The 22,961-nt window shown below is 62.1% G+C and overlaps 2 protein-coding genes and 1 long non-coding RNA gene across 3 annotated transcripts; 2 read left to right on the top strand and 1 right to left on the bottom strand.

Annotated features, from left to right (window-relative positions):
- Positions 1 to 351: 351 nt before the first annotated feature.
- Positions 352 to 3,935, bottom strand: LOC113608991 (uncharacterized). The gene is made up of 3 exons (XR_003428465.1): positions 3,807 to 3,935; positions 1,997 to 2,181; positions 352 to 689 (listed from the first exon to the last, which is right to left on the bottom strand). It is a non-coding gene; the product is annotated as an uncharacterized LOC113608991 (long non-coding RNA).
- A 5,762-nt stretch (positions 3,936 to 9,697) lies between these two features.
- MADCAM1 (mucosal vascular addressin cell adhesion molecule 1) lies at positions 9,698 to 14,587 on the top strand. The gene is made up of 5 exons (XM_027086013.1): positions 9,698 to 9,786; positions 9,900 to 10,172; positions 10,532 to 10,852; positions 12,772 to 13,227; positions 14,082 to 14,587. The coding sequence occupies exons 1-5, from the start codon at positions 9,726 to 9,728 to the stop codon at positions 14,189 to 14,191; spliced, it is 1,221 nt and encodes a 406-aa protein (XP_026941814.1). The 5' UTR covers positions 9,698 to 9,725; the 3' UTR covers positions 14,192 to 14,587.
- Positions 14,588 to 14,723: 136 nt separating this feature from the next.
- TPGS1 (tubulin polyglutamylase complex subunit 1) lies at positions 14,724 to 22,225 on the top strand. Its single transcript, XM_027085976.1, has 2 exons — positions 14,724 to 15,896; positions 21,457 to 22,225. Exons 1-2 carry the CDS (start codon positions 15,523 to 15,525, stop codon positions 21,989 to 21,991), a joined length of 909 nt encoding a protein of 302 aa, XP_026941777.1. The 5' UTR covers positions 14,724 to 15,522; the 3' UTR covers positions 21,992 to 22,225.
- The last annotated feature ends 736 nt before the right edge of the window (positions 22,226 to 22,961 follow it).

Below are 22,961 nucleotides of genomic sequence, written 5' to 3'. Positions count from 1 at the left end.
CTCTGGGGCCCAGGGCAGGCAGAGGAAGGACCCCAGCCCTCCCCATGCCTGGGGCCCCCAGCCCAGGCTCCATCAGCCAGCCCTGGAGTGAAGACAGCTAGAGACACTGGTTCCAGTCAGGATTCGGCCCCCACTGTTTCCTCTCTGTGTTACAGTCCCAGAGATGAGACCCTACATTCAGATTCCATTTCCCCTCTGTGCCCTAGGAAAGAACCAGGGGCTAACACGGAGTGCGGGGTGGGAGGGATAGACTGGACCAGCAACCTGAGCTGGGAAGGGTGCTCTGGGGACCTCCAGGCCCAGCCCCCTCCCCGCCTGAACTCGGCAACCCCAGCCCACCGGCCCCCCCACTACTGGCTCACTTGTCTCTGCAACTCCAGCCCAGAAATCTTCACTCCACCAGGTGAGCTGAGATGCCAGTTAGCTCAAAGCAGATGCAAAGAGCCGTGTTTTAATCCGAACTGACACAGGGGCAGCAGAGGGCAAATCACAGAACTAGTAGAAGGAAGCCTAGCTGGGCGTGAGAGCAGGGCTCAGGCCCAGCCACAAGGCCGAGGTGCGGGCAGTGTCTGGGGAAGACTGCAGAGCCGAGCCGATGCCTGGATACAGCCGGCGCTCCACCAGTTTCAGCCCTTATCACAGTTACTGCTTCAACCAGGATTCAGCTGTGCGTCAGGCACTTTCAGGTACTGGGGAAACAGGGGTGAACAAAAACCATAAACTCCTTTCCTCCCCTTTTTATGGAGAGAGGCAGGCAAGTAAGTCTGCAGGTGTTAACGGCAAATAGCAAGGAGGGGCCGGAGGTGTGGGGAGTGCAGCTGGGGAAGCCTCACTGAGCAGGTGTCACTGGAGGAGAGAGCAGGGGAGACCTGGGGAGAGGGCGCACCTGGCAGGGGCACCGCCGGAACAAAAGCCCTGGGACAGCATTGCGCCCGGCGTGTGGGAGGGACCGCGGGGAGGCCCGTGGCGGTTGGAATGGAATGAGCGAGGGGGAGAGGAAGGAGGTGAGGGCAGGAGGGAACGGGGTGGGTCGGGTGGTGCAGGACCCGGGAGCGCGGAGAGCTCGGCTCTCACCCGGAGGGACGCGGGACCCCCCCCCTCCCAGGGCGGCGGGCAGAGCAGGGACGCGGACTCGCTGCTCACAGGCGCCCTCTGGCGGCTTCGGGGAGAACAGGCCGTGGGCGGCACCGGGAGCCGGGGCGGAGGGGACTGCGGGGGTCTGGGAAGGGTGGGGTGGGGGAGATGCGGGGGAGGGACGGGGGTTGTCAGGGAGGATAGTGGGGAATTGCGGGCCGAGGAACTGTGGGGCCAGCTTAGCTGGGATGGAGCAGGAGGGAGCGAGAAGCAGGTGAGTTCTGGGTCTACTTTTGTGTGTGTGTGTGTGGCCGCCTTGGGTCCTCGTTGCAGCGAGTGGGAGCTACTCTTTGTTGCGGTGGTCGGGCTTCTCATTGCGGTGGCTTCTCTTGTTGCAGAGCACGGGCTCTAGGCGCGCGGGCTTCAATAGTTGTGGTGCACGGGCTTAGCTGCTCCACAGCATGTGGGATCTTCCCAGACCAGGGCTCGAATCCGTGTCCCCTGCATTGGCAGGCAGATTCTTAACCGCTGCGCCACCAGGGAAGCCCTGGGTCTACTTTAAAACTAGAACCAACAGGGTTTGCAGGCAGATTTGATGGAGGCAGGGAGGGAGCCACGAGCCTCCAGGATTTGGTCTGCTCACCTCAAAGAACGGAGCTGCAGGTACCTGGGAGGTCGCAGAGGCAGGGGGGGCAGGGTTTACAAGACCATGAGTTCAGTCTTGGGATTGTGGGCTTGGGACTCCGTGGGACATGCACAGAGACACCTGGTCAGCCAGCTGACAGGGTGGGTTGTTGGTTATCTATGGGCCCTGTGGGTTCAGAGGCACCTTGCCTTTTACCCCGAGGGAGGTGGGAGCCCCGGAGGGTTTGAAGCAGTGGTCAGTATTAAGAGAAAGGGAGGTGTCAAGAATGGCTTCGACCTGAGTCTCCTGAAGGAAGTTGACCTCAACTGAGAAGAGGGCTCCAGTTGCTTTCCTTAGTTGTTTACTGTCCGATTCTGCCCTGCTCCCTCCTGACACACACGCGCAGAGGAAGAGGCGGAGGCTGTGCGTGTCCTGTCCTGGGGTCCAGCACATCACCAGTCTAAAGCAGGCTCACAAATACCCTTAAAAGAAAGGGGTGAGGGGTTGTTGACACTGCTGCGCTGAGCCGAGGTCTCCCACCCGTCTCTAAAACCATCCGGGAGCTAAAAGTGAGTTTGCACCCCAGGAAGCTGGGTTACTGGATGGCCTGCTGTTCTGTCCCTGGCATGGGGGGGCCACAGGCCAGGTGTTTGCGGGGCCACCACCCCATGCAGTGCCAGCTTTCCCCCTGCCCTCCTGGCCTGAGATCTGTCCCTTCCCACCTCCCAGGGCCCTCGCAATTGTCCCTTATCCGGGCCTGACTCAGACTCACGTGCCTCGGTGGCCGCCTGCCCCTTTGTTCCGGGGGCGGGGGTGCTAACAAGGAAGACTTGTTCTTCCAGGGATCAGGACTCAGAGAACCTGCCAGCTTCCCTCCTGCCTCCATCCGGGAAAGAGCCGGCAGCGGCTCTCCACGTGGGACCAGGCCAAGCAGGGAGGCAGCAGCTCTCCTGTTCTGCTGGGTACCCCGCTGCATGCCCGCCCGAGTCCCCATTATGAGGATGAGCACACGAGGTCCAGAGGAAGGAAGGGCTCGAATGGGGGGGGGGGGCTGGAGAGCGTCTCAGCAGGCTTTCCTGGAGCCCACAAAGTCCTACCCGACCACGACCAGGTCCTTTCTCCCCTCTCTGGCTTTATCCATCCCTCCAGGGCCGCCCCTCTGGCCTCCCAGATGCAGGGCCTTTGCACTCACTGTACCTTCTACCTGGTACACTCCTTCCCACACAGATGCTTCCTAATTCTCTTCACTTCCCCCAAGTCTTTGCTCAAACCTCCGCATCTGCCCACCCAACTTCATCCTACAACTTGCCCCATGTCCACACTGCCAATCCCCCTTCCATCTTTTTCTTTTTCCCACAGCATTTATCACCCACTAACATAGCGTAGCATTTGTCCCGAGCACAGTGATGGGCTGGAGCTCATGAGAGCTGACTTAGCAAGTTAATGTCATGCTGGCAGCTCCCATCAGCCACGGTGGGAGTATTTACACCCAGGAATCAGCATGAAAACAGCTACAGAGCAGGACTTTTTGCCCTAAAGTGCCAGCTGTCCAACATTTATAGGCACACTGCGCCTGTTTATCATACTTAATGTTTACGCCTCCTGGCTCCCGCCCCCGCCCCGCATCCATAAGAATGGAAGCCCCTCGGGGCAGGGTCGGCCCACTTTGCTCTCTGCTGTCACCCGGGCACCGAGAACAGTATTTGGCAACTGGTGGGCGCTCAATAACTATTTGTGTCTTAATGAGTGACCCTCATCAGGGCCCCTGAGACAAAACCACCCTCAGCCATCCTCCCAGCGCTAGAGAACACACTCAGGGCCCCAGCACCGTGACCCTGGGCCGGGCAACAGGACTCTGGCCGCCTGGCACGGACTCCATCACAACACACGACCCTCGTCACGACCCCACCCCGGCCGCTGAGACGCCCCCGCAGCCCCGACGCCACGGCCCAGCCGCGGCGGTGCAGGGGCGGCTCCAGGCCCGGCCACGCTCCTCTGTACGTTCCTCGGGGCCGGCGCCTTCCGGTTCGGGGTGGAGGACAGGACCCCCGGCCTCGCCGCTTCCCCGAACCCACCCGAAACCGCCTCAGGGGCTTCCGTCCCGTACCTCCCCGTCCAGGTCCCGGGCGATGCCAGCGCAGCAGGGGCACTGGGGGCGGGACCTTTAAGAGGCACAACGCCGCTGTCATTCGCCCTAAATTACGCGCAGACGGACACCCCCTCCCCAGCCTCCAAGTCGGGCCCGAGGGCCGCGCCACCTCGTTGGCCAGTCGGGGCTAGAGAGCCCCTGCGCTGCGCGAGGCCTTGTGGGAAACGCGCCCCGGGCCGCCACCCTGGCGCCCAGGGCATGGCCGGACTTGTAGTCCGGCAGCGCGTGGCGGCCGCAGAAGACGCCGGTACGCGCGGGTGGCGGGAGCCGGGACCCGGGCGCTCCTGCCTTAGTGGCTGCAGGATGCGGCGCCTCCCGGGGCCGAGCCGAGCTGAACCGCCGCGGCCTGCTGGCCGAGGAGCTCGTCATCAGGGACGGCGGCGCGGTGGGTGCACCAGTCCGGCCCGACACTGACCCTCAACCCCGGCCCGACCCTGACCTTCAGCCCCGACCCGTAACCTTCGGCCCCGGCAGGACTCTGATCCTCAGCCCCGGAAGGACCCTGACCCTCAGCCCCGGAAGGACCCTGACCCTCAGCCCCGACCCCTGACCCTCAGCCCCGGCAGGACCCTGACCCCTGGCCCCAGCAGGACCTTGATCTCAGCCCCCACCCTGACCCTCACCCTGCTGGGCACCCAGCTTACCTGGATCAGTCTCAGCCTTGGATGTTGGACCTTGGCCCCATTCCCTACCCAGCACCCACAGAGCCCTGCCCCAGACACCCAGGCGCAGCCCTACCACCCCAGTTTCCCACCCTCCCTGCAGAACCACCCCCAACCCCACCTTGACTGGGCTCTGAACTTACACCCCCCCCGCCATCACCCAGACCTCGCTGCAAGGCTCGGATCCTCCTGGTCCCACTCATGTCACAGGTACAGACCCTGCGCTTGAAACAGGCCCCTTGGGCAGAGAACTTTCCTGAGGGGTCTGCGCACTGGGCGCCGACGGTGACCCCAGCCCAACCACTCCCCCTCTCCAGGCAGGGCGCCCCGAGGCTCCCAAGTCGTCCATCAGCAGCCTGCCACCCAGGGTTTCCCAACCTCTGAGGTTCCCAGCACTGCTGGCACTGGGGTGCAATGGTTCTCCGGGCGCTGTGGAGGGTGGAGTGGCTCCCTGGCCCCAGCCTCTCAATGCGGGGAGCCTCCACAGTGTGACAACCACTGTCCTAACCCCTCAGCACAGTAGGGGTCCCAGGGCTCAGCCTGGGGTCCGGTGGAGGACCCCAACATTTCCATTCTGTGCTCACAGACACAAAGCCAATGCAAGTCCCCCCCGCCCCCGCCAACACTGGAGAGAGTCCCAATGGCCACACAGAAAAAACGGAAAGAGAAACTGGTGCCATCAGTAAACAGAAAATCAGTTTTTAAAAGGTGCTTTAGGGCTTCCCTGGTGGCGCAGTGGTTAAGAATCCACCTGCCAATGCAGGGGACACAGGTTCGAACACCTGGTTGGGGAAGATCCCACATGCCGCGGAGCAGCTAAGCCCGTGTGCCACAGCTACTGAGCCTGCGCTCTAGAGCCCGCGAGCCGCAACTACTGAGCCCACGTGCCACAACTACTGAAGCCCACGAGCCTAGATCCCGTGCGCCACAACAAGAGAAGCCACGTCAGTGAGAAGCCTGCGCACCGCAACGAAGAGTAGTCCCCGCTCACGGCAACTAGAGAAAGCCCGCGCGCAGCAACGAAGACCCAACGCAGCCAAAATTCAATAAATTTAAAAAAAAAAAAAAAGGACTTCCCTGTGGCACAGTGGTTAAGAATCTGCCTGCCAATGCAGGGGACACGGGTTCAAGCCCTGGTCCAAGAAGATCCCACATGCCATGGAGCAACTAAGCCCGTGCACCACAACTACTGAGCCTGCACTCTACAGCCCATGAGCCACAGCTACTGAGCCCACATACCACAACTCCTGAATCCTGTGCGCCTAGAGCTCGTGCTCCGCAACGAAGAGAAGCCACCGCAATGAGAAGCCCGCGCACCGCAACAAACAGTAGCCGCCGCCCCCTCCCCCCCCCAGCTTGCCGCAACTAGAGAAAGCTCGCACGCAGCAATGAAGACCCAACACAGCCAAAAAGTAAATAAATAATTTTTAAAAATGCTTTATTTAACCAGGTATATCCAAAATATTATCATTTCAACATGAAATACTCAATAAATGCTGAGATTTTTACATTCTGCACTCATACTAAATTCTCTAAGTCCAGCGTGTATTTTACCCTTACCTGTATTTTCTGCTTAATTTTCATTGGAAGTATTTCATCTGTATATAAGATTTCCTAAAACTGTAGATGAGGGACTTCCCTGGCGGTCCAGTAGTTAGGACTCTGCGCTTACACCAAAGGGAGCACAGGTTCGATCCCTGGTCAGGGAACTAAGATCCCGCGAGCCCCGCGGCACAGCCCAAAACAATAAAAAATAATAAAATCGTAGATGAAAAAGGAGATTCATAAACCCAAATTGTCCCAAATGTACTTAAAAGTTTTCCAATAAGTGGATCAAACGTCTGTTTTTAGGTTGGTATTTAAATTAAAAATTACATTTCAGGGGGTGAGTAGCCGTGCCTGGCTGGCAGCTCTGCCCAGGCCTGAGTTTGTCCTGTGCCCCAACCTTGTCACCTCCCCAGCCGGGCCCTGGAATGGATCAGCTGGGCTGCAGCCAGCTGGCCTACGGCAAGGTTGGAATTTCACACAGCTGGCCCAGCGCTGGCCCTAGTGACCCACGGCAGTTCCTCGTCAACTGTTTGCCTTCACTGCAGCACTTCTGCCCTGGGGGTGGCCCTTCCGCTCCTCAGGGAACACCCATACCGCCATCACAGCACTGGGTCGGCTTCCTCCTCAGACAGAGCTGGTCCCCACACCAGGACTGCCAAAGTGGATGCGTGGGGTGGTGTAGAGGGGGGAGGGTGTTCAGCTGGGGGTGGATGGATACATGGGTGGGTGGACAGCTGGCCGACAAGTGGCCAGAGGGACAGGTGGGTGGGTGGTGGGCGAGCAGACCTCTGATCTGAGCTCCACCCTGGTCTGCCCACACCTGCTAAAGTCAGTCTGGGCCTGTCCTGAGGGGTCTGCTCTGGGCGCTGACGGTGACCCCAGCCCAACCCCTCCCCCTCTACAGGCAGGGCGCCCCGAGGCTCCCAAGTCGTCCACCAGTCAGCCATCCTCACCCCCTCAGCCCAGCTCGGCCAGGGGACTTCAGGGGCCAGCAGGGACGTCGAAGGCCTGCTGGGACAGCTCCTGTCCAGCCCTAGAGCTGGCTGTGTAACAGGCGACCCCTCGCTGAGGAGCCTCTCTCCCCTCCCCCAGCCTCCCTGAGACCACCGAGGCAGGGAGCCACCCAGTGAGGGGGCTCAGGCTAAAGTCTGGGGTGCTTCAACGCCAGAGCTGGGTGGGGCACCTGACAGGGGCCCCAAATGACCCAGCCCTGCCCTCAGGGCTCCAGCTCACCCCAAAGGAAATCCGTGAGGCCCCCAAGTGACCAGTGATGTTAGCGAGGGGAGCTGGCCAGCCGCGGTGCAGGGGTCCTGGGGGAACGGGAATCCCCCAAGGCTGGGGCGCTGGCCTCTCTGGACACCCTCCTTGGCCCCGAGTGCCCTGCAGAGCCCCAATGCCATCCTGGGAAGGTGGGGAGGAAGCCAGGATGTTGGGCTTGGGTGGCGGCCGGGACCTCCATGGGAAGGAGGCTTCCTACACAGGCCACTGAGGACTTCCTCCCGGTGGGGTGGGGGACCGATGCTGGGAAGCGGGGACCAAGAGCAGGAAGCCCAGGCTGGAGGGATACAGCCAGGACCTCAGCCCCCACCCAGGCGGCTCCCGTGGGCTCAGTCACGTAGGAACAAGAGCAGATGTCCCTGGGGCAGGTGGGAAGTGCGGTTCAGTCCCCCCCGCCCCCCCTACCCCGCTGGTGCTGGCCCTGCCCCTCCTGGGGTCCATCCAGACCCCCTCCAGTCACCTGCCCCATCCCTCTCTTCTGCCCCCACCCCTTCCTCTGTCTCTCTCTGTCTCCCCACCCCCCTTTTCTTCTTCCACCTCTGCCCGGAACCTTCTTCCTCTGTTGAGCCCACCTGTCCCTTCCTCGGGGTGGCCTCTGCTGATGCTGCGGTCATTGTGTTCCCCTTAGCACTGTCCTCTTAAGCCGCGGGTGTCATTAACCCTCCTCGTTCACGCAAGCAGAGGCTTGGAGCTGGAGGGGCCAGCGATGGCAGGGGAGGGGCAAGTCCACACCCTGCAAGGGCCTCGGCTGCCAGGGTGCCAGGAAGCCGGGTCAGGGCCTGGGAAGAGACCCATTCACCAGGCCTACTGCCCCCCACCCGGGTTAAGGGCCCAGCTTCCCGAGAAGGGCCCACACCTCCGGCCTGGGGAGGGGCGGCACCTTGGAGCTGCCTTCCTGTGCGGCCTTTCCTGGCACCGAGGTAGGAGGGGGATGGGACCAAGGAAGTTAGACGCTGGGTTCGCACACTTGGGGCCCCCTGAGTCTCCGCTCCCCTCCCCTGCCCCCAGCGGCACCCCAGCCCCCCACTCAGCTCCCTTCCCCTGCCCACCGGCCCCTGCTCTTAGGCCCCAGTTTCTACCTCTGACAATTAAGATGTTGAGAAGACAGACGGGCAGGGCTGGTGGTGCTTAGAAACAGCATGGCCTGGCGACTCCTCTCTTACACTGAAGTCAGGGAAACTGAGGCAGAGTCAGGCGGGGGTGGGGGGACAGCCAGGACTCTCCATCCTTTTCCTCCTACATGCCCGCTGCACACGGGGTCTGGGGTCACAGCGGACGAGATCCCCCCATTCCCAGTACAAGGGGGATGTGACATCAGCCACTTGACCTCGTTAAGGACTGCGAGGAAGTCAGGTTGGGGGGAAGCTGGCTGGGGAGCTTCCCACTCAGGAGGCGGCATCTGGGCAGAGACGGAGCAGGGGAGGCTCATGCTAAGGTCCTGAGGCTGCCTGGTCCGGAGGCTGCTCGGTCTCATAGGCTCCAGCCACGGCCAGGAGTTGGGATTTTTCCCTCTGCCAGGGGAAGCCGTGGGGTGTCCACGTGCTGAGAGGGTGTTTCTAAGTCCACTCTGGGTGCAGGGTGGTGAACGGCTGTGAAGGAAACTGGGGCCAGGCTGAGGGGCCCAGAGGAAAGCGTGGATGGATTCCAGCGTTGGGAAGATGAGGTTCTCAGGCCTCGCCGATGCCCGCTGTGGGTCCCCGCCCCCAGGCTTCTCGTGGGGAGCCCAGACCCAAGTCGCTGTGTGGAACAGAGCACTGAGGCCCCATGTTCGGTGTCCCAGGGTCCCATCACGCCTGCCCGTTTGGCGGACAGGAGACAAGCTCAGAGGTGGGTGGGCCTCGGCTCCACACCCTACAGCATCCTCACCCCTGACGGGACCCATCTTCCAAGCGGATTGCTCGGGGCGGTCCACCGCAGGAGACCTGCTGCGCGGCCGCCCAAGCTATCGGGGGAGACTGCTCCCCACCGTCCCCGAGCGGCCGCTCCGGGCAGCGAGGGCTGAGACTCCCGCGACTGGGCGAGCCCGGCGCCAGCCCTGGGCCTGGCTCCGATTTCCATTCAATTAACCTCGACAGTCAGCCCTCTCCCGCCTCCATCTTCCGATCTTCAGTCTCTAAAAGTGAAACCTGGAATCGGCCCAGACCCTCCGCCCGCGGGTTCTGACCTCGGCCTCCCCCGCCCCCATCTCTGGCCCCCAGTCCCTGCCTCTCTGTCGCCTCCAGGGTCGGGGGTCAGGGTGGGAAACCCCCTCGGGAAACCCCCGGGGAGCAGCTGGAGGAGGGGGAGGGGAAGCGGGGTCGCGGGGCCGGGGGCGGGGGGAGACGGAGCCCGGGGCGCCAGTATTTAAGCCGCCTCCCCCGCGGGCAGGGGACAGAGCCGGGGACAGAGCATGGAGCAGGGACTCGCCCTCCTGCTTCCCCTCTTTCTGGGGCTGCTGCAGCTGGGCCGCGGTGAGCGGGGCAGGGGTCTCCGAGCCGGGAAGGGGTTGGGAGAGAGGAGGGGCTCGGAGGAGGGGGCTGGGGCTGGGGGCGCGGGGTGGGGCTGAGAGCGCCGTCGCCCGCAGGTGGGCCGCTGGAGGTGGAGCCCCCCGAGCCCGAGGTGGCGGTGGCCGTGGGCGAGTCGCTACAGTTCACCTGCCGCCTGGCCTGCGAGGACGGCAGGGCGGCCTCTGTGCAGTGGCGGGGCCTGGACACCAGCCTGGGCGCCGTGCAGTCGGGCGCGGGTAGCAGCGTCCTCTCCGTGCTCAACGCCTCGCTGTCGGCTGCGGGGCCCCGCGTGTGCGTGGGCTCCTGCGGGGACGTCGCCTTCCAGCACATCGTGCGGCTCCTGGTGTTCGGTGAGCCCCCGCCCCTCCCTCCGTCGTGGCACACGTGGGGGCCCAGCCAGCGGCCCTGCTTTCCCGCTATCCTTGTGCCACCTCTGCCTGGGAGGCTTCCCGGATTGCCCAGCCCGCCCCAGCTCAAAGCCGGCCTCGCAGGTCCTCCTGGGTCGATCTGCAGTCCGCTCCCTCCTCCCCGCATCCCCTCTCCCCCAATCCACCCCCAAACCTCCTGTACCTGACCCCCTTGCCCTTTCTGCGGGTGGGACACTGGGTCTTCCCTGTCCCCGGGCACCAGCAGTCCCCACGCCCCCTCCTCAGGGCCCAGCCCTGACCCTCGGAGCTCTGCCCACCCCCTTCCTCCACTCCCTCCACAGCCTTCCCGGACCAACTGACTGTGGCCCCAGAGGCCCTGGTGGCTGGGCCGGACCAGGAGGTGTCCTGCACAGCCCACAGCGTCACGCCTGCTGGCCCTGACACCCTCTCCATGTCCCTGCTCCTGGGAGATCAGGAACTGGAGGGGGTGGAGGCCCTCCGGGATGTGATGGAGGAGCCCCAGGAGGGCGAGGACCCGCTGTTCCAAGTGACACAGCGCTGGCTGCTGCCCACCTTGGGGACACCCGCCCCACCCTCCCTCCACTGCCAGGCGACCATGAGGCTGCCCGGCTTGGAGCTGAGCCGCCGCCGGCCCATTCCAGGTGAGCCTGTGCCTCAGTGTCCCCCAGGAAGTGGGTGAGGTCACACCACCCAGCGCCTGTGAGCCTTGATGAGCGGTGCCCAGCGGCTCTTATGGAATCCTGGTTAAGCCCCTCCCCTGCTGTGTCACCACCTGGGCAGGTCACAGTACCACAGACGAGGAAAAATTGCATTCGATCTTTATTTTATTTTATTTTAAAATTAATTATTTTTGGCTGTGTTGGGTCTTTGTTGCTGTGCGCGGGCTTTCTTTGGTTGCAGCGAGCAGGGGCTACTCCCGTTGTGGTGCGCAGGTTTCTCATTGCGGTGGCTTCTCTTCTTGAGGAGCACGGGCTCTAGGAGCGCAGGCTCAGTAGTTGTGGCACACGGGCTTAGTTGCTCCGCGGCATGTGGCATCCTCCCCGGTTAGGGCTCGAACCCCTGTTCCCTGCGTTGGCAGGCGGATTCTTAACCTCTGCGCCGCCAGGGAAGTCCCTGCATTCGATCTTTAGTCTGTCCCTTCGTGGCAGCCAGGGGCTACTTCTCACTCGTTTATTCATTCAGCAGATTCGCTGAGCACCTACCCTGAGCCAGGTCCCATGAGGTGCTGCCCTTCCTCTGCCCACAGCCCTCCAGGGCTCCCACCTCCCTTTGGGTGAAAACCCAAGCTCCCCGTGCCCACGGAGCCCTACAGAGCCTGACCTGCTTGCCCGTCCCCCACCCCCACCCCCTGCCTCACTTCCTCTCTCCCCCTCACTCCGTCTGCTGTCCCTCCGACACCCTAGGTGCAGTCCTGCCCCAGGGCCTTTGCACTGCTGTGCCCTCCACCGGAACGCTCTTCCCCACATCTCCCTCACCTCCCTCGTGTCTCCTTCCCAGTGAGACTTGCCCTGACCTCTCTGTCCAAGGGGTCAAACCCCACTCCCACCCCCACCACACACACACACACACACACACACATACACACACACTCAGGCCCTTTCTCTTCTCCTGTTGAATGTTTGTTGACACCTTTTATCAACATCTGACTCCTGTGTGCTCTCTTTATTTTTTTCCCCATTATCTGTCTCCCCTGCCATTGGTTTCATCGAGATAGGAATGTGTCACTCTCTTTCATGGCTGTCCCCCCAGTGGCTAAAACAGTGCTCAGCGCACAGTAGGTGTCCAATAGATACATCCTGAATGAATTAATCAATAACTGTTATCACGGAGCCTGGCGCATAGTAGGTGCACAAGAAATGCTTGCTGAATGAACTAACGAATGGCAACATTTAACGTGGGGCCTAGCACACAGTAGGTGCTCAGTTCATGTCAGACGTTATTAGTTAGTCTCATCTGGGACAGGCCCTGACCGCATCACTAAGCTTCTGGCAGCCTCTCACTAAGGAAGCACAGATTCGTTCTCTGAGAGGGCACCCCGATACTCATGTTAATGGCTGGGGCCTGGGGGCCGGGAAAGTTTTGGCTCAAGTGGAAGCAGGGGTGTGGGGGGGAGGCAGGGGTGTGCTGGGAGGGTGTGCACAGAGTCCTCCGGATTTGAGAGCCGTCACACAGCAGAACGGACAGATCCCCTCTAGGGACCTCAGTCTCTCATCTGCACCGCACGGGGGAGGGGCACCCCCTTCCCTCTCCCCACCCCTCAGCCCCATAATAATAAGATCCAACACCCGTTCACTCTGCACGCCAGCCCCTGGGGTGGGGGCCTCTCACCCTGCTTTCCAGTTGAGGAAAGTGAGACACAGAGATTTGGATGCTCGCTGTGGGGGGGGGGGCATGACAGACCCCGAGACGGCTCCTGCCCACTGGGATACCCTGCGATTCACCCAAGTGAATGGACGGGGCTTGGAGTGGTTCTGGTCCAACCATGTGGTCCGGGTGGAGAGAGGGAGGGAGGAGAAGGGGCTGGGCAGCAGCAAGAACAGATGGCTGCCGTGTTTTCCAGTCCTGCAGGGCCTGACCTCCCTGGAGCCCCCCGTCATGACCCCCCCAGAGCCCAGCACCACAGAGTCCCCGGAACCCCCCGTCACGACATCCCCGAAGCCCCCCATCACCACCTCCCCCGGGGCCATCCCAGAGCAGGCCTCCACCCGCAGCCCCAGGGGTCCTGGCCTCGTGCCCCGGAACAGCTCCACCAGGCCCTGCCTCCCGGAGATCCACCAGCTGTCAGCAGCAGGGAGCTTGGAGCTGCTGTGCGAGGTGGTCTGCGGCCCAGGCGTGGCCGTGCGCTGGACCCGGGCCCCTGGCGGGCTGGCGGCCTACGAGACGCAGGAGGTGGGGGCCCGGGCTTGGCTGAGCGGCGGGAGCGTGCTGTGGGCCAGATGCCACGGTGAGGGCTGGTTCCAGTGTGGCCTGGACCCAGGGGGCCAGACGGCCAACCTGTACGTGGCCTCAGAGATCTGTGAGTTCAGGGGCTGGGGCGGGCACTGGGGGAGCCTGAGAGGGAAGGGAGCCTTGAGTCTGGCCTTAGACAAGGGGGGCCCTGCCAGCCTGTGTCCCCAGCTGTCCAGTGGACTTCCGTGACCCTATAAGATCACAACTGCCTGCATGGCGATAACTAAGTTTCAGGGACTGTGTAGGTGTCACAGCACTCTATGGGCTAAGACAGCCTGTGGAATAGAAACAGAAATAGAAGGGAATTCCCTGGCGGTCCAGCAGTTAAGACTCCGTGCTTCCACTGCAGGGGGCGCAGGTTTGATCCCTGGTCTGGAAACTAAGATCGGTGTGGCGTGGCCAAAAAAGAAAAAAAAAAAAAAAAAAAAGTAGAATACAGCCACTTTGGTAATTTCCGTTTTTCTGGTAGCCACATTCAGGAATAAAAAGGTAAAATAAGTTTGACAATATATTTCATCGAAACCAATATATCTCAGACGTTATCATTTCAACATGTAATCTATAAAGAAGCATGAATGAGATTTTTTTTTTCCAAACTAAGCCTTCAGAATGCAATGTGTGTTTTACAAAGACAGCGCTGTCCACTCAGACTGATCACATTTCAAATGCAGCTGTGCTGAGTGGTCCCTCACTGGACAGCTCACTTCTAACTCCAAGGTCCTATGTACCTTTCAAAAGACTCACTCTAAAAATAGCTGGATAGTCCAGTGATTTTTATACATTTCAGAAGGCGTTTTAAACCGTGAGGTCCTTTGTAAAATTTCAGGGAACTCGGTCAGTCCGGGAGCCCTTAGCCGACTCTGCTGGGCTGCTCCCCAAACCTGCAGAGAGGTGCAAGACACCGTATGCCTCTCTCTCCAGGCTCCCCGCTAACGTCTGCATACCTGTGGACGGGCAGCTTTGTTCTGGGGCTGCTTCTCCTGGTGTTCCTGACCTACCGCCTGTGGAAACGCTGCCGGCCCACCAGATGACCTGGGCCCCTGCCCCTCCTGGACCACACGGAGGGGGATTTTCCTTCCACTCAGTTGCGACCAGAGGATGTTTGCAGGGTTCTGGACAGCAGGGGGGCTGACCGTGCACCCCTTACCCTGATGGCCAGCACATCCAGGCTCCCCAGCTGGCTGGGCTTCCCTTCAGTGGGGACCCTGGGGAGCCGCCACCCCCACCCACCCCCACGGTGCAGAGCTGGAGAATAAAGAGCATCTGGTCTGACCTCGGTGGTTCCTGTCGCGGTCTGAGGACACGGGGAATCCCCGGCACAGCTCCAACCATCCTCTGCTCTAGGTGACTCACCAGACAGACAAGGAAGGACAGGACACCTCAGCCCCATGTGGCCAGGGGTGGGGGTAAGAGGCGTGTGCTCTTCCTGGTGCCTTTCCCTGCATATGGGGACACTGGCGCTTCATGAGTAACTAGGAGTCCTCAAAAGAAGCGGAGAAAAGTGTTGGCGGACAGCACGGGCAAAGACACAGAAGAGAGGTGGCTTGATAAGGGAAATTGCATCTCTTTTGGGGTGGCTGGAGGCTAAAGCGTGGGGAGAGGCGAGGGAGAGGCTGGAAATGATACCGGCAGATGAAGGGCTGTAGATGCCAGGGTCGTCAGCCTTGTGGAACCGAGGAGCTCTGGGAGAGTTTAGAGCTATAGAGGATGCGGGGTGAGAAAGTTCCCTCTAGTGGTAAGGAAAGGTAACAGCCTGGGACGGGGAACTGGGGACCGTGGGTGGTCCACTCGCTCTGTGAACCCGTACAGCGGACTAGGGGCCGCGGAAGCGCAGACCAGACCCCTAACCCAGCCTGGTGGGGAGAGGGGGCCTTTCCCCACGAGGTGAGCTACAAACTCGCACGGAGATTGGGTTAGGCTGAAGACCAAGCTGAGCACAAAGGCTCTGAGTTGAAAATCAGAAAAGGGGGCGGGAGCGGCGCTTAGTCCCGGAGTTGGGGTGGAACCATCCCGCCCGCTCTCAGCAGGGCTTCCCTGGTAACCAATGAGACCGGTTGCTAGGGGACCATGCTAATGAAGGACTCGCCCACTACCAAGATGGCAAGCAATCCGGCTTCATACCAGAAACCAAGCCCTTCCTAGGGATCCATTTTGGAGTCTGGCAAAATTTAAGTTCCGAGCCTAAGCCAGGAAAGCCAACCAGCACACCCAAAGAGGAAAACGGAGAGAGAGTAAGTGCCAATGAAAACCTAGGGAAAAAGGTGGCCTGCGCTGGTTATTTCCCAGAGTCTCCCCGCGGGATCCGAGCGCCCTCTGCCCTCAACAAAAATGGCCGCCCCGAGGTGCCAGCGCACTGTGAAATATGGACGTCCTTCCGGTCCCGCTGCCCTCAGCGAAGATGGCGGCAGTGGAGAAGCGGCGGCCGCCTGTGGCCCAGGCAGCCAATTTCACAGGCAGCGGCCGGCCGGGGGTGTCCCGAGCAGCGGCGACGGCCGAGAGTGAGGAGGACTTCCTGCGGCAGGTCGGAGTGACGGAGATGCTGCGCGCGGCCCTGCTGAAGGTGCTGGAGGCGCGACCCGAGGAGCCCATCGCCTTCTTGGCGCACTACTTCGAGAACATGGACCTGCGGTCTCCTGCAAACGGCGGCGCCGGGGAGCCCCCGGGCCAGCTCCTGCTGCAGCAGCAGCGCCTGGGCCGCGCGCTGTGGCACCTTCGCCTGGCTCACCACTCCCAGAGGTGCGGGGCTGGGCCGGGCCTGGGTGGGTAGGGGCCGCGGCCGGACTTCAACTCCCAGCGGGTTCCGCGCGGCTCCCCGCCCCCGGCGCCGGCTCTCGAGCGCGGGCCGTGGTGGGAACTGTAGTCCGCTCTGCCTGGCGCGGGAGGGGCGCGGATGGCTCCGGGCTGCAGGGCCCCGGCGGGGCTACCCGAGTGCTGGCACCAGTAGCTCTGGCAGACTTGGGCTTTGGTGATGCCTCTTTGCAGGTGCTGAGGTCCCCCTTGCATCTACCTCACTTTTGAAAATCATGGAGCCCAGACAGGACTTGGCCAAGATCTCAGAGCCAGTCCTCCGAGCCAGGTCCCTCCTAGCTGCCTCGTTCCCAGCGTGGTAGCATCCCCGACCATTCAGCCAGAAAATGAATATTTACAGGGCTGGACCGTGGAGATAGAGAGCAATCCAGGTCCCGCGCGGGCAGGAGAGACGTTCAGTAAGGGGCCTGCATTGACACACAGGGAAAGGTGTTGCAGGCACGAGGCCACCGGCTGCACTGGCCTGGAGGCTGTGGGGCTGCAGTGTGCGACCCACGGGAGAGGGGGAGGCCGGGAGCCTCCGCAGGGCTGAAGCATGGAGGGGTGGAGGGGATGGCGCCTGCCCCCTAACCCCCTTAGAAGCGGGTGAGGGAATGGTCCGTGTCAGGTGGCTGGGGAGGAGCTGTTTGACGCGCAGCATCCACCAGACAAGGTGGGCGCTGGATGTGGGTGGGATGGGTCTTGGATGGGGGTGGTCCCCAGAGAGCCCAGGAAGGGGGAGGAAGCCCAGCAAGGGAGCGTTTCAGCCTGACCCCAGCACCCTCCTGCCTGGGGGCAGCCCTCCCGAGAGAGTCAAGGTGCGGACCCCAAGCAGGGGAGCACAGAGAGGCTGGGAGGGAGCCGGAAGGGGTGTGGAGAACGGGCATCCCATTCGGAGCACCCGGTCTCCACCGCAGGGGAAGGGCAAGCGGGTTGTCCAAAGTGACAGCCAGAAAAGGGAACGGCCAGGGCCACCCCTGAGATGGGGACCTGGCAGGGAGCGGGCTGGTGGGCATCCATGGGTTCTGCTGGGTCTGCAGGGGGTTGTGCAGGAACAGCCCCAGGTGGTCCATGAGATAGGAGGTCACTGGTTTGGAGGAAGTTTCCAGAGTGACTTGGGGACCGTTAAGTTGGGAGCTGGGAAAACCTCGAAGCAGGAAGGTGGACAGTTGGGTCGGCAGCTGAGATGCGTGACGGTGCAGGGTGGTTGTCACCTGGTGGCGGGGGGCGGGGTGGTTGTGAAGGCCTCAGGGGAGCTGAGAAGAGCCCAGGACCCGATTCTGAGGAGCCACAGCCTCAGCGAACCCACAGGAAAGCGTGAGAAGGCAGAACAGACATGAAGGAGGGAACCAGAAGACAGGGAACCAGGACATCTTCCAAGGAGGAGAAGAGTCAGCGGCAGGGTCACCACGTGCAGTCGTGCAGGTCAAGCACTGCACAAGCCGTTCACTCCTTAGACGTCACAGACGAGGACCTTTATGTGAAGGCTTTTTGCAGAGCTTTGCCTAGTTTATGCAAAGGCACCGGCCCTGCGTCCAATGGCCCTAGAGATGAGGGCTGAGAAGTGTCTGTTGGATTTAGAACCAAGGGGGCCATTTGAGTGTCCTGGGGCTGCCGTAACCAATTACCACAAACTTGGTGACTTAAAACAACAGAAATTTATTCTCCCACAGTTCTGGAGGCCAAAGTCCAAAGTCCGGGGGCAGCAGGGCTGTGCCGTCTCTGGAGGCTGTAGGGGAAGGTCCTTCCTGCCTCCTCCAGCTTCTGGAAGCTCCAAGCATCCTTGGCTTGTGGCCGCATCCTCTCAGCCTCCGCCTTGTCTTCCCGTGGCTTCTCTTCTGTGTCACTCTCTCAAAAGGACACTTGGCATTGGTTTTAAGGCTACCTCACCCCACCTCCAGACCCTGAACTAATTACATCTTTCAAAGACGCTGTTTCCAAATAAGGTCCCACTCACAGGTTCCGGGTGGATGTGCACCTGGGGGGACACTGTTCACCATACTGAAGGGGTGTTGGAGTGGTTCTCAGGAGGAGCAGAGTGAGTGGCCGGTGCTGGTGGCACACCTGGTCTCCCCGAGGCGGGGCTGGTGCTGAACTCAAGAGATACGTTCCCAGTCAGGAGCCCCATAACCTCGGCTGCCGGGTCAGAAGCAGAAGCCAGGCCAGGCGGGTCCCCCCGAGGCTGGGCAGCTTCGTCCCTATGCTGAGGGGTGGGCTGGGGAATCCCGGGGCTGCTCTTGAGAGCGACCTCAGCACGAAAGATTTGGGGAGAACTCAACCAAAATCCCCTCTGCTGTTGTCTCGAAATCACACGTGCTGGCTGCTAGGACTGGTGACGGCCCTCAGAGCACAAACACAGCAGACCCGGCATGGTGGCCCAGGGCCGCCTTCTAAGCCACCACGTGCTAATAGGAACAGCAAGAGTGCCAACCGCTGCAGGTCCCCGTGGCCCCAGAAAACATGCAAAGGCACCAAAGGGTCTGAGCCAGTGTCCTCGGCTCCGAGCATCCTCTGTGGGGTGTCCCGGGCTCTGTGGGGTGTGGAGCGGCCTCCCTGCCCCCACCCACGCGATGCCGGGAGCCCTCCCCATTGTGACAAGCACAGACGTCCTCAGACATCACCCAGTGTCCCCTGGGGGCAGAATCTTCCCAGACAAGACCCCCCCAGATTATGGGATTCCACGGACCCCCCAGGAGACTACGTCCCGTGACCGTCTGACCTCTGAGGTCTGGAATGCTGCACACATTTAAATACACACCTGAGTGGGAGGGAGGGGAGCTGACCCACAGACACTGGGGGCCACCCTGGTTCACACCACCTGACTCAGTGGGAATGTATGCAGGCCTCTGGCGTGAGCAGGGAGAGGACCCAATTTCTTTCCAAACAATTAACCAGAGTCACTCCTCAGCACTGCTAACACAGGGGGAGCGCGGTCACTCTGTGCTGGGCCGTCCTGGGCCCTGCAAGTGTTGGGCAGCCTCCTGGGTCTCCACCCACCCAGTGGTGGCAACCATAACTGTCCCCAGAGTCACCAGTGTCCCTTGGGGGCAGAGTCACCCCGTTGAGAGCCCCCGGTCTACCTTGGAAGTCTCCACGTCTCTGTGACAAGACCCGTAAATAGGTTCTTTTTTAACAAATGCCCACGTGCTTTGCAAACTGCTCTGTGCGGGAGCTGATACAGGCAGAGCCTGAGGACCACAGCCCAGGACGGCAGGCGGTGTGGGTGCTCCCTCGTGGCTGGGAGCCCCCGGGAGGGCGGCCTTGAGATGGGGTGTGGCCTTCCTCTGGCTTCTTGCCTGACGCTCTCATCTCACTGGACCGTAACTGCCCCCCTGTGCGTCTTCCTGCCCGCGAGGCCCATGGTAAACAGAACCTGGACAGCGCTGAATGGCAGCTGGTGACAGCTAATGACAGGCGCACAGGGTCCCCTGCCACACGCCGAGCACAAAATCTACCCTCTGTCCTCCCAAGAATCCTGAGACGCAAGGACGAGAACCCTTATTCTCCAGAGGAGGGAAGCAGGGCGCAGTGGCTAGAACCGGTGCAGGTCTGGGCCAGCCAGGAACAGCTCTGAGCACACAGGGTGCTCAGGGGTCCCCACACGCTGCCGCCTCCGGGGGGATTGATTCAGCTCAAGACAACTAGTGGGTCGACCAGGTTCCTTGGGGAGGCATCAGGCAGAGCTGGGCGGATGGTGGACGCTCAGGCCCCATCAGGATGAGCCATCAGGCCACAGGGACACACCCAAGACCTCAGTGGCCTCACACGGCTGCTGTTGGGTTGGCAGGGGCTCTGCTCACTCAGCCTTGCGGGGAGTGGACCCTCCACGGGAAGTGGGCCATGCTCTCGTGGGGGTGGGGCGGCCTGCCTTCAAGACACCCCCGAGATCCACCCCGCCCCCCGTATTCACACCCTCGGGCAGCTGCCTGCGTTGCCACCCTGTCGGTCACCCGCTCCAGGGGCCAGTGCCGTAACCTTAGCACACTCACACTGCCCCGTGGGGAGAGGCCTCCGCAGGGAGCCTTCAGGGGACAGCAGCCCTGCCAGGGTCCTGGTTGAAGACTGAGCCGGGACCACCAAGCCAAGCCATTCCCAGTTCCTGACTCAGGCTGCGACGTGATCTAGGTGTGGGGGTAACTGCCACGCGGCCACAGAGTTGACACGGGCATCATCACTGCCAGGTCCCCCGGACCCACGCGTCCTGGTGAAAGGAGTTGATAACAAAAGCTCCTGCAAGGGGTTATTGTGAGGCGGCAGCAGCTAACACGGTGCCAGTCCTGGGAACGGGAGCATGACGCCGCGTCTGGCACCCCCAGCGCTTCACGGAGTGATCTCACTGGCCCTAAAGCACCAGCACATCCTAAGGACCCAAGAAGTGAGAAGTGAATCCCAGATGGGCGGGACCCCAGGTCCTCCCCCCTCCCCTCTGGGCCTCAGTTCCTCCTCTGTAAAGGGCCTTGACCCACGGAGCTCACTGGGTGAGCATGTCCATCCCTGGGCCCTGCCCTGGGCACCTGCCGTGCTCCGGCCCAGCGTGGACCGGGCTCACACCCACGCTGACCCGTACAGGTCCCACAGATAAGAGTGGAGCTGGGCTCCCAGAAAAGGCGAATGTGAGCCCTGGGGGTGCCCCTTCCTCTGTGGGACCCTTGGCCTGGCCGCTGCCCTGAGCCTCACTTCCCCTTTGCTTTAGTGGAGATGGAACTGGGCCTCGGCTGGCCGCCAGCTGTTGAGAGAAGGATGGGAATGAGACCCGGGTTATCTAGATGCCCAGGCTCACCCCAGCCCACTCACTTAACCACTTGTGAGGCTCCAGCGTGGCCAGGGCTCGTGGTGGGACATCAGGGGTCTCATGGGGCAGGCGGTAAGTAATGTCAGCGCCGTGGCTGGTCCCTGACGTGACCGTCGGGTCTGCTGTTGCAGCAGAAGGGCAGCATGTCTGGGTTGACGTGGCCGCCTGCGGATAAACCTTTACCCACGAAGACAGGCGGCAGCGGCTTTGAGCCACCGTGTGGGTTACTGCCTCTGGGCCTGCAGGGGTGAAAAGAGACAACCCAGGTTAAAAGGTAGGGATGTGTCCTGCCACGGTGACACCCCGTGGGCACACACATCATCGATGGAATGGAGAGTCCATGGGCGGATGCCCATCGTCGGGGTCAGCAGACGTTTCTGGGGCTCCTGGGCAGTGTTCTGGGCGCTGGGGCTGTAACAGTGACCAACAAATAAACTCCCTGACATAGGCCCCTGGGCTGAGCTGGTGGGAGGGAGGGAAGTCGTGAGGACACCACAAAGAGAAGTACAGGAAGGGGTTAGGGGGTCAGGGAGGGTCCCCCCCATAAGGTAACATTGAGCAAAGGCTCAAAGCCGTGGGGAGATGTGGGGGAGGGCGCTCCAGGCCAGGGCGCCGCTGGCGCAAAGGCCCTGAGGCTGGACGAGCCGGCGCGTTGGGGGAGGGGCCGGGGGGCAGGGGCGGGGCTCTGGCGCGGCCCGACGGCCCCTCCGCCCGCAGGACCGCCTTCAACAACAACGTCGGCGTGGCCTACGAGTGCCTGAGCGCCAGCGGGCGCAAGAAGAAGCCGGGGCTGGACGGGCGCACGTACAGCGAGCTGCTGAAGCGCATCTGCCGGGACGGGGAGGCCCCCGAGGAGGTGGTGGCGCCGCTGTTGCGCAAGATCCAGTGCCGGGACCACGAGGCCGTGCCGCTGGCCGTGTTCCGCGCGGGGATGCTCACCTGCTTCGTGCTGCTGGAGTTCGTGGCGCGCGCCGGCGCCCTCTACCGGCTGTTGGAGGACCCGGGCCTGGCCGTGGCTGACCGCCACGTGGGCCAGGCCGTGCTGGACACGCTGGAGGGGGCCCTGCAGGCCAGCGACGACACCACGCCCGCGCGCTACCTGGAGGCTGGCTCGCGCCTGGGGCCCGACAGCCTGGCGCTGGCCATGGACCGCGCGCTGGTGGCCCGGCGGCCCAGCACCCCCATGACCCGGGAGGAGTTCCTGGAGAAGGCGGCCGCCCTCTTCATCGCCAAGGTCAAGCCCGTGGGCTGAGCCCTTCCCTCGGCCGCCGCTTCCTCCACCCGGATACCTGGGGCCCTCGGGGTCCGGCTCATCGGGGCCAGGACTGGGGTGTCCCTGCATGCCAGGGGTGCAGGGAGCCCCCTCACCCAGCTTCCCGCCTGGAATGATGCCCAAGCCCCTTCGGGGGGAGACCAAGGATCCCTTCCCGCCTGCCTGCCCAGGCCCCTCTCCTCAGCAGAAATAAAAATCTGTTCCCCAGGCTGACCTGGTGTGTGTGTGTGTGTGCACCCGTGTCCAGCCCCCAGCACGCTTCTCTGGAAACGCTCTCCACTCGGGCGCACCCTGGCCAGCCCCAGCGGGTCCCACCACTGCCCAGAAACCCCAGGGAGCCCCTGGACTCAGCTTTATGAGAGCAGAGGGCACTGGGGCACCCAGCGAGGTGCCCTGCAGGCACAGCCCCGAGACCTGGGAGGCATGGCTGGCCCCCAGCCTGCCCTCCACGAGCGCCCCGCCCCAGCAGTTCCTCCCTGGACCTCGGCTTCCCCAACCGCCAAAGGGAGAGGTCAGCTAGGCAGGTAGTCACGATGGTGACGATTGAAACAGCTAACACGTCTGAGACCTGACAATGTCTTGACTCACCGCCGCCCTATACGGAAGGTAATCCACTGCCCGCATTTGGCAGATGGAGAAACCAAGCCCAGAGGAGTGAAGGTCGCAGCACCAGCAAGGGGCCAGTAGGGATCCGAACCCGGGCCCGCGCTCTGTAACCCAGAGCCACAGCCCCTTCACCACCGCCACGGGGCCCGTCCGGGATCCAGGCACACCCGTTAGAGTCACCAAGCACCCTGGGTGTCCCCCTTCCCGCCAGCAGGAGCACATCCTGGACGGAGGATTCCGCAGGAAGCAGATTCCCAGCCCAGGACAGTTGCAGGCGGGTAACTTCACTCTCGGCCTCAGTTTCCTCCTCTGTTAAATGGGACCCAGGGCACCCCGATTCTGA

Source organism: Aethalodelphis obliquidens, unplaced genomic scaffold (assembly GCF_003676395.1).
Source record: "Aethalodelphis obliquidens isolate GAN/ISIS:26980383/991018 unplaced genomic scaffold, ASM367639v1 scaffold53, whole genome shotgun sequence".
NCBI lineage: Eukaryota > Metazoa > Chordata > Mammalia > Artiodactyla > Delphinidae > Aethalodelphis > Aethalodelphis obliquidens.
This window is presented reverse-complemented; position numbering and strand designations above follow the sequence as displayed.

What these genes read in the sequence shown, in the direction of transcription:
- TPGS1 (XM_027085976.1), top strand. Translation starts at nt 15,523, where the DNA reads ATGGACGTCCTTCCGGTCCCGCTGCCCTCAGCGAAGATGGCGGCAGTG. An exon ending in CTGGCTCACCACTCCCAGAG is followed by an intron (nt 15,897 to 21,456) that starts GTGCGGGGCTGG and finishes CTCCGCCCGCAG; the next exon opens with GACCGCCTTCAACAACAACG.
- MADCAM1 (XM_027086013.1), top strand. Translation starts at nt 9,726, where the DNA reads ATGGAGCAGGGACTCGCCCTCCTGCTTCCCCTCTTTCTGGGGCTGCTG. An exon ending in GCTGCTGCAGCTGGGCCGCG is followed by an intron (nt 9,787 to 9,899) that starts GTGAGCGGGGCA and finishes CGTCGCCCGCAG; the next exon opens with GTGGGCCGCTGGAGGTGGAG. An exon ending in CGTGCGGCTCCTGGTGTTCG is followed by an intron (nt 10,173 to 10,531) that starts GTGAGCCCCCGC and finishes CTCCCTCCACAG; the next exon opens with CCTTCCCGGACCAACTGACT.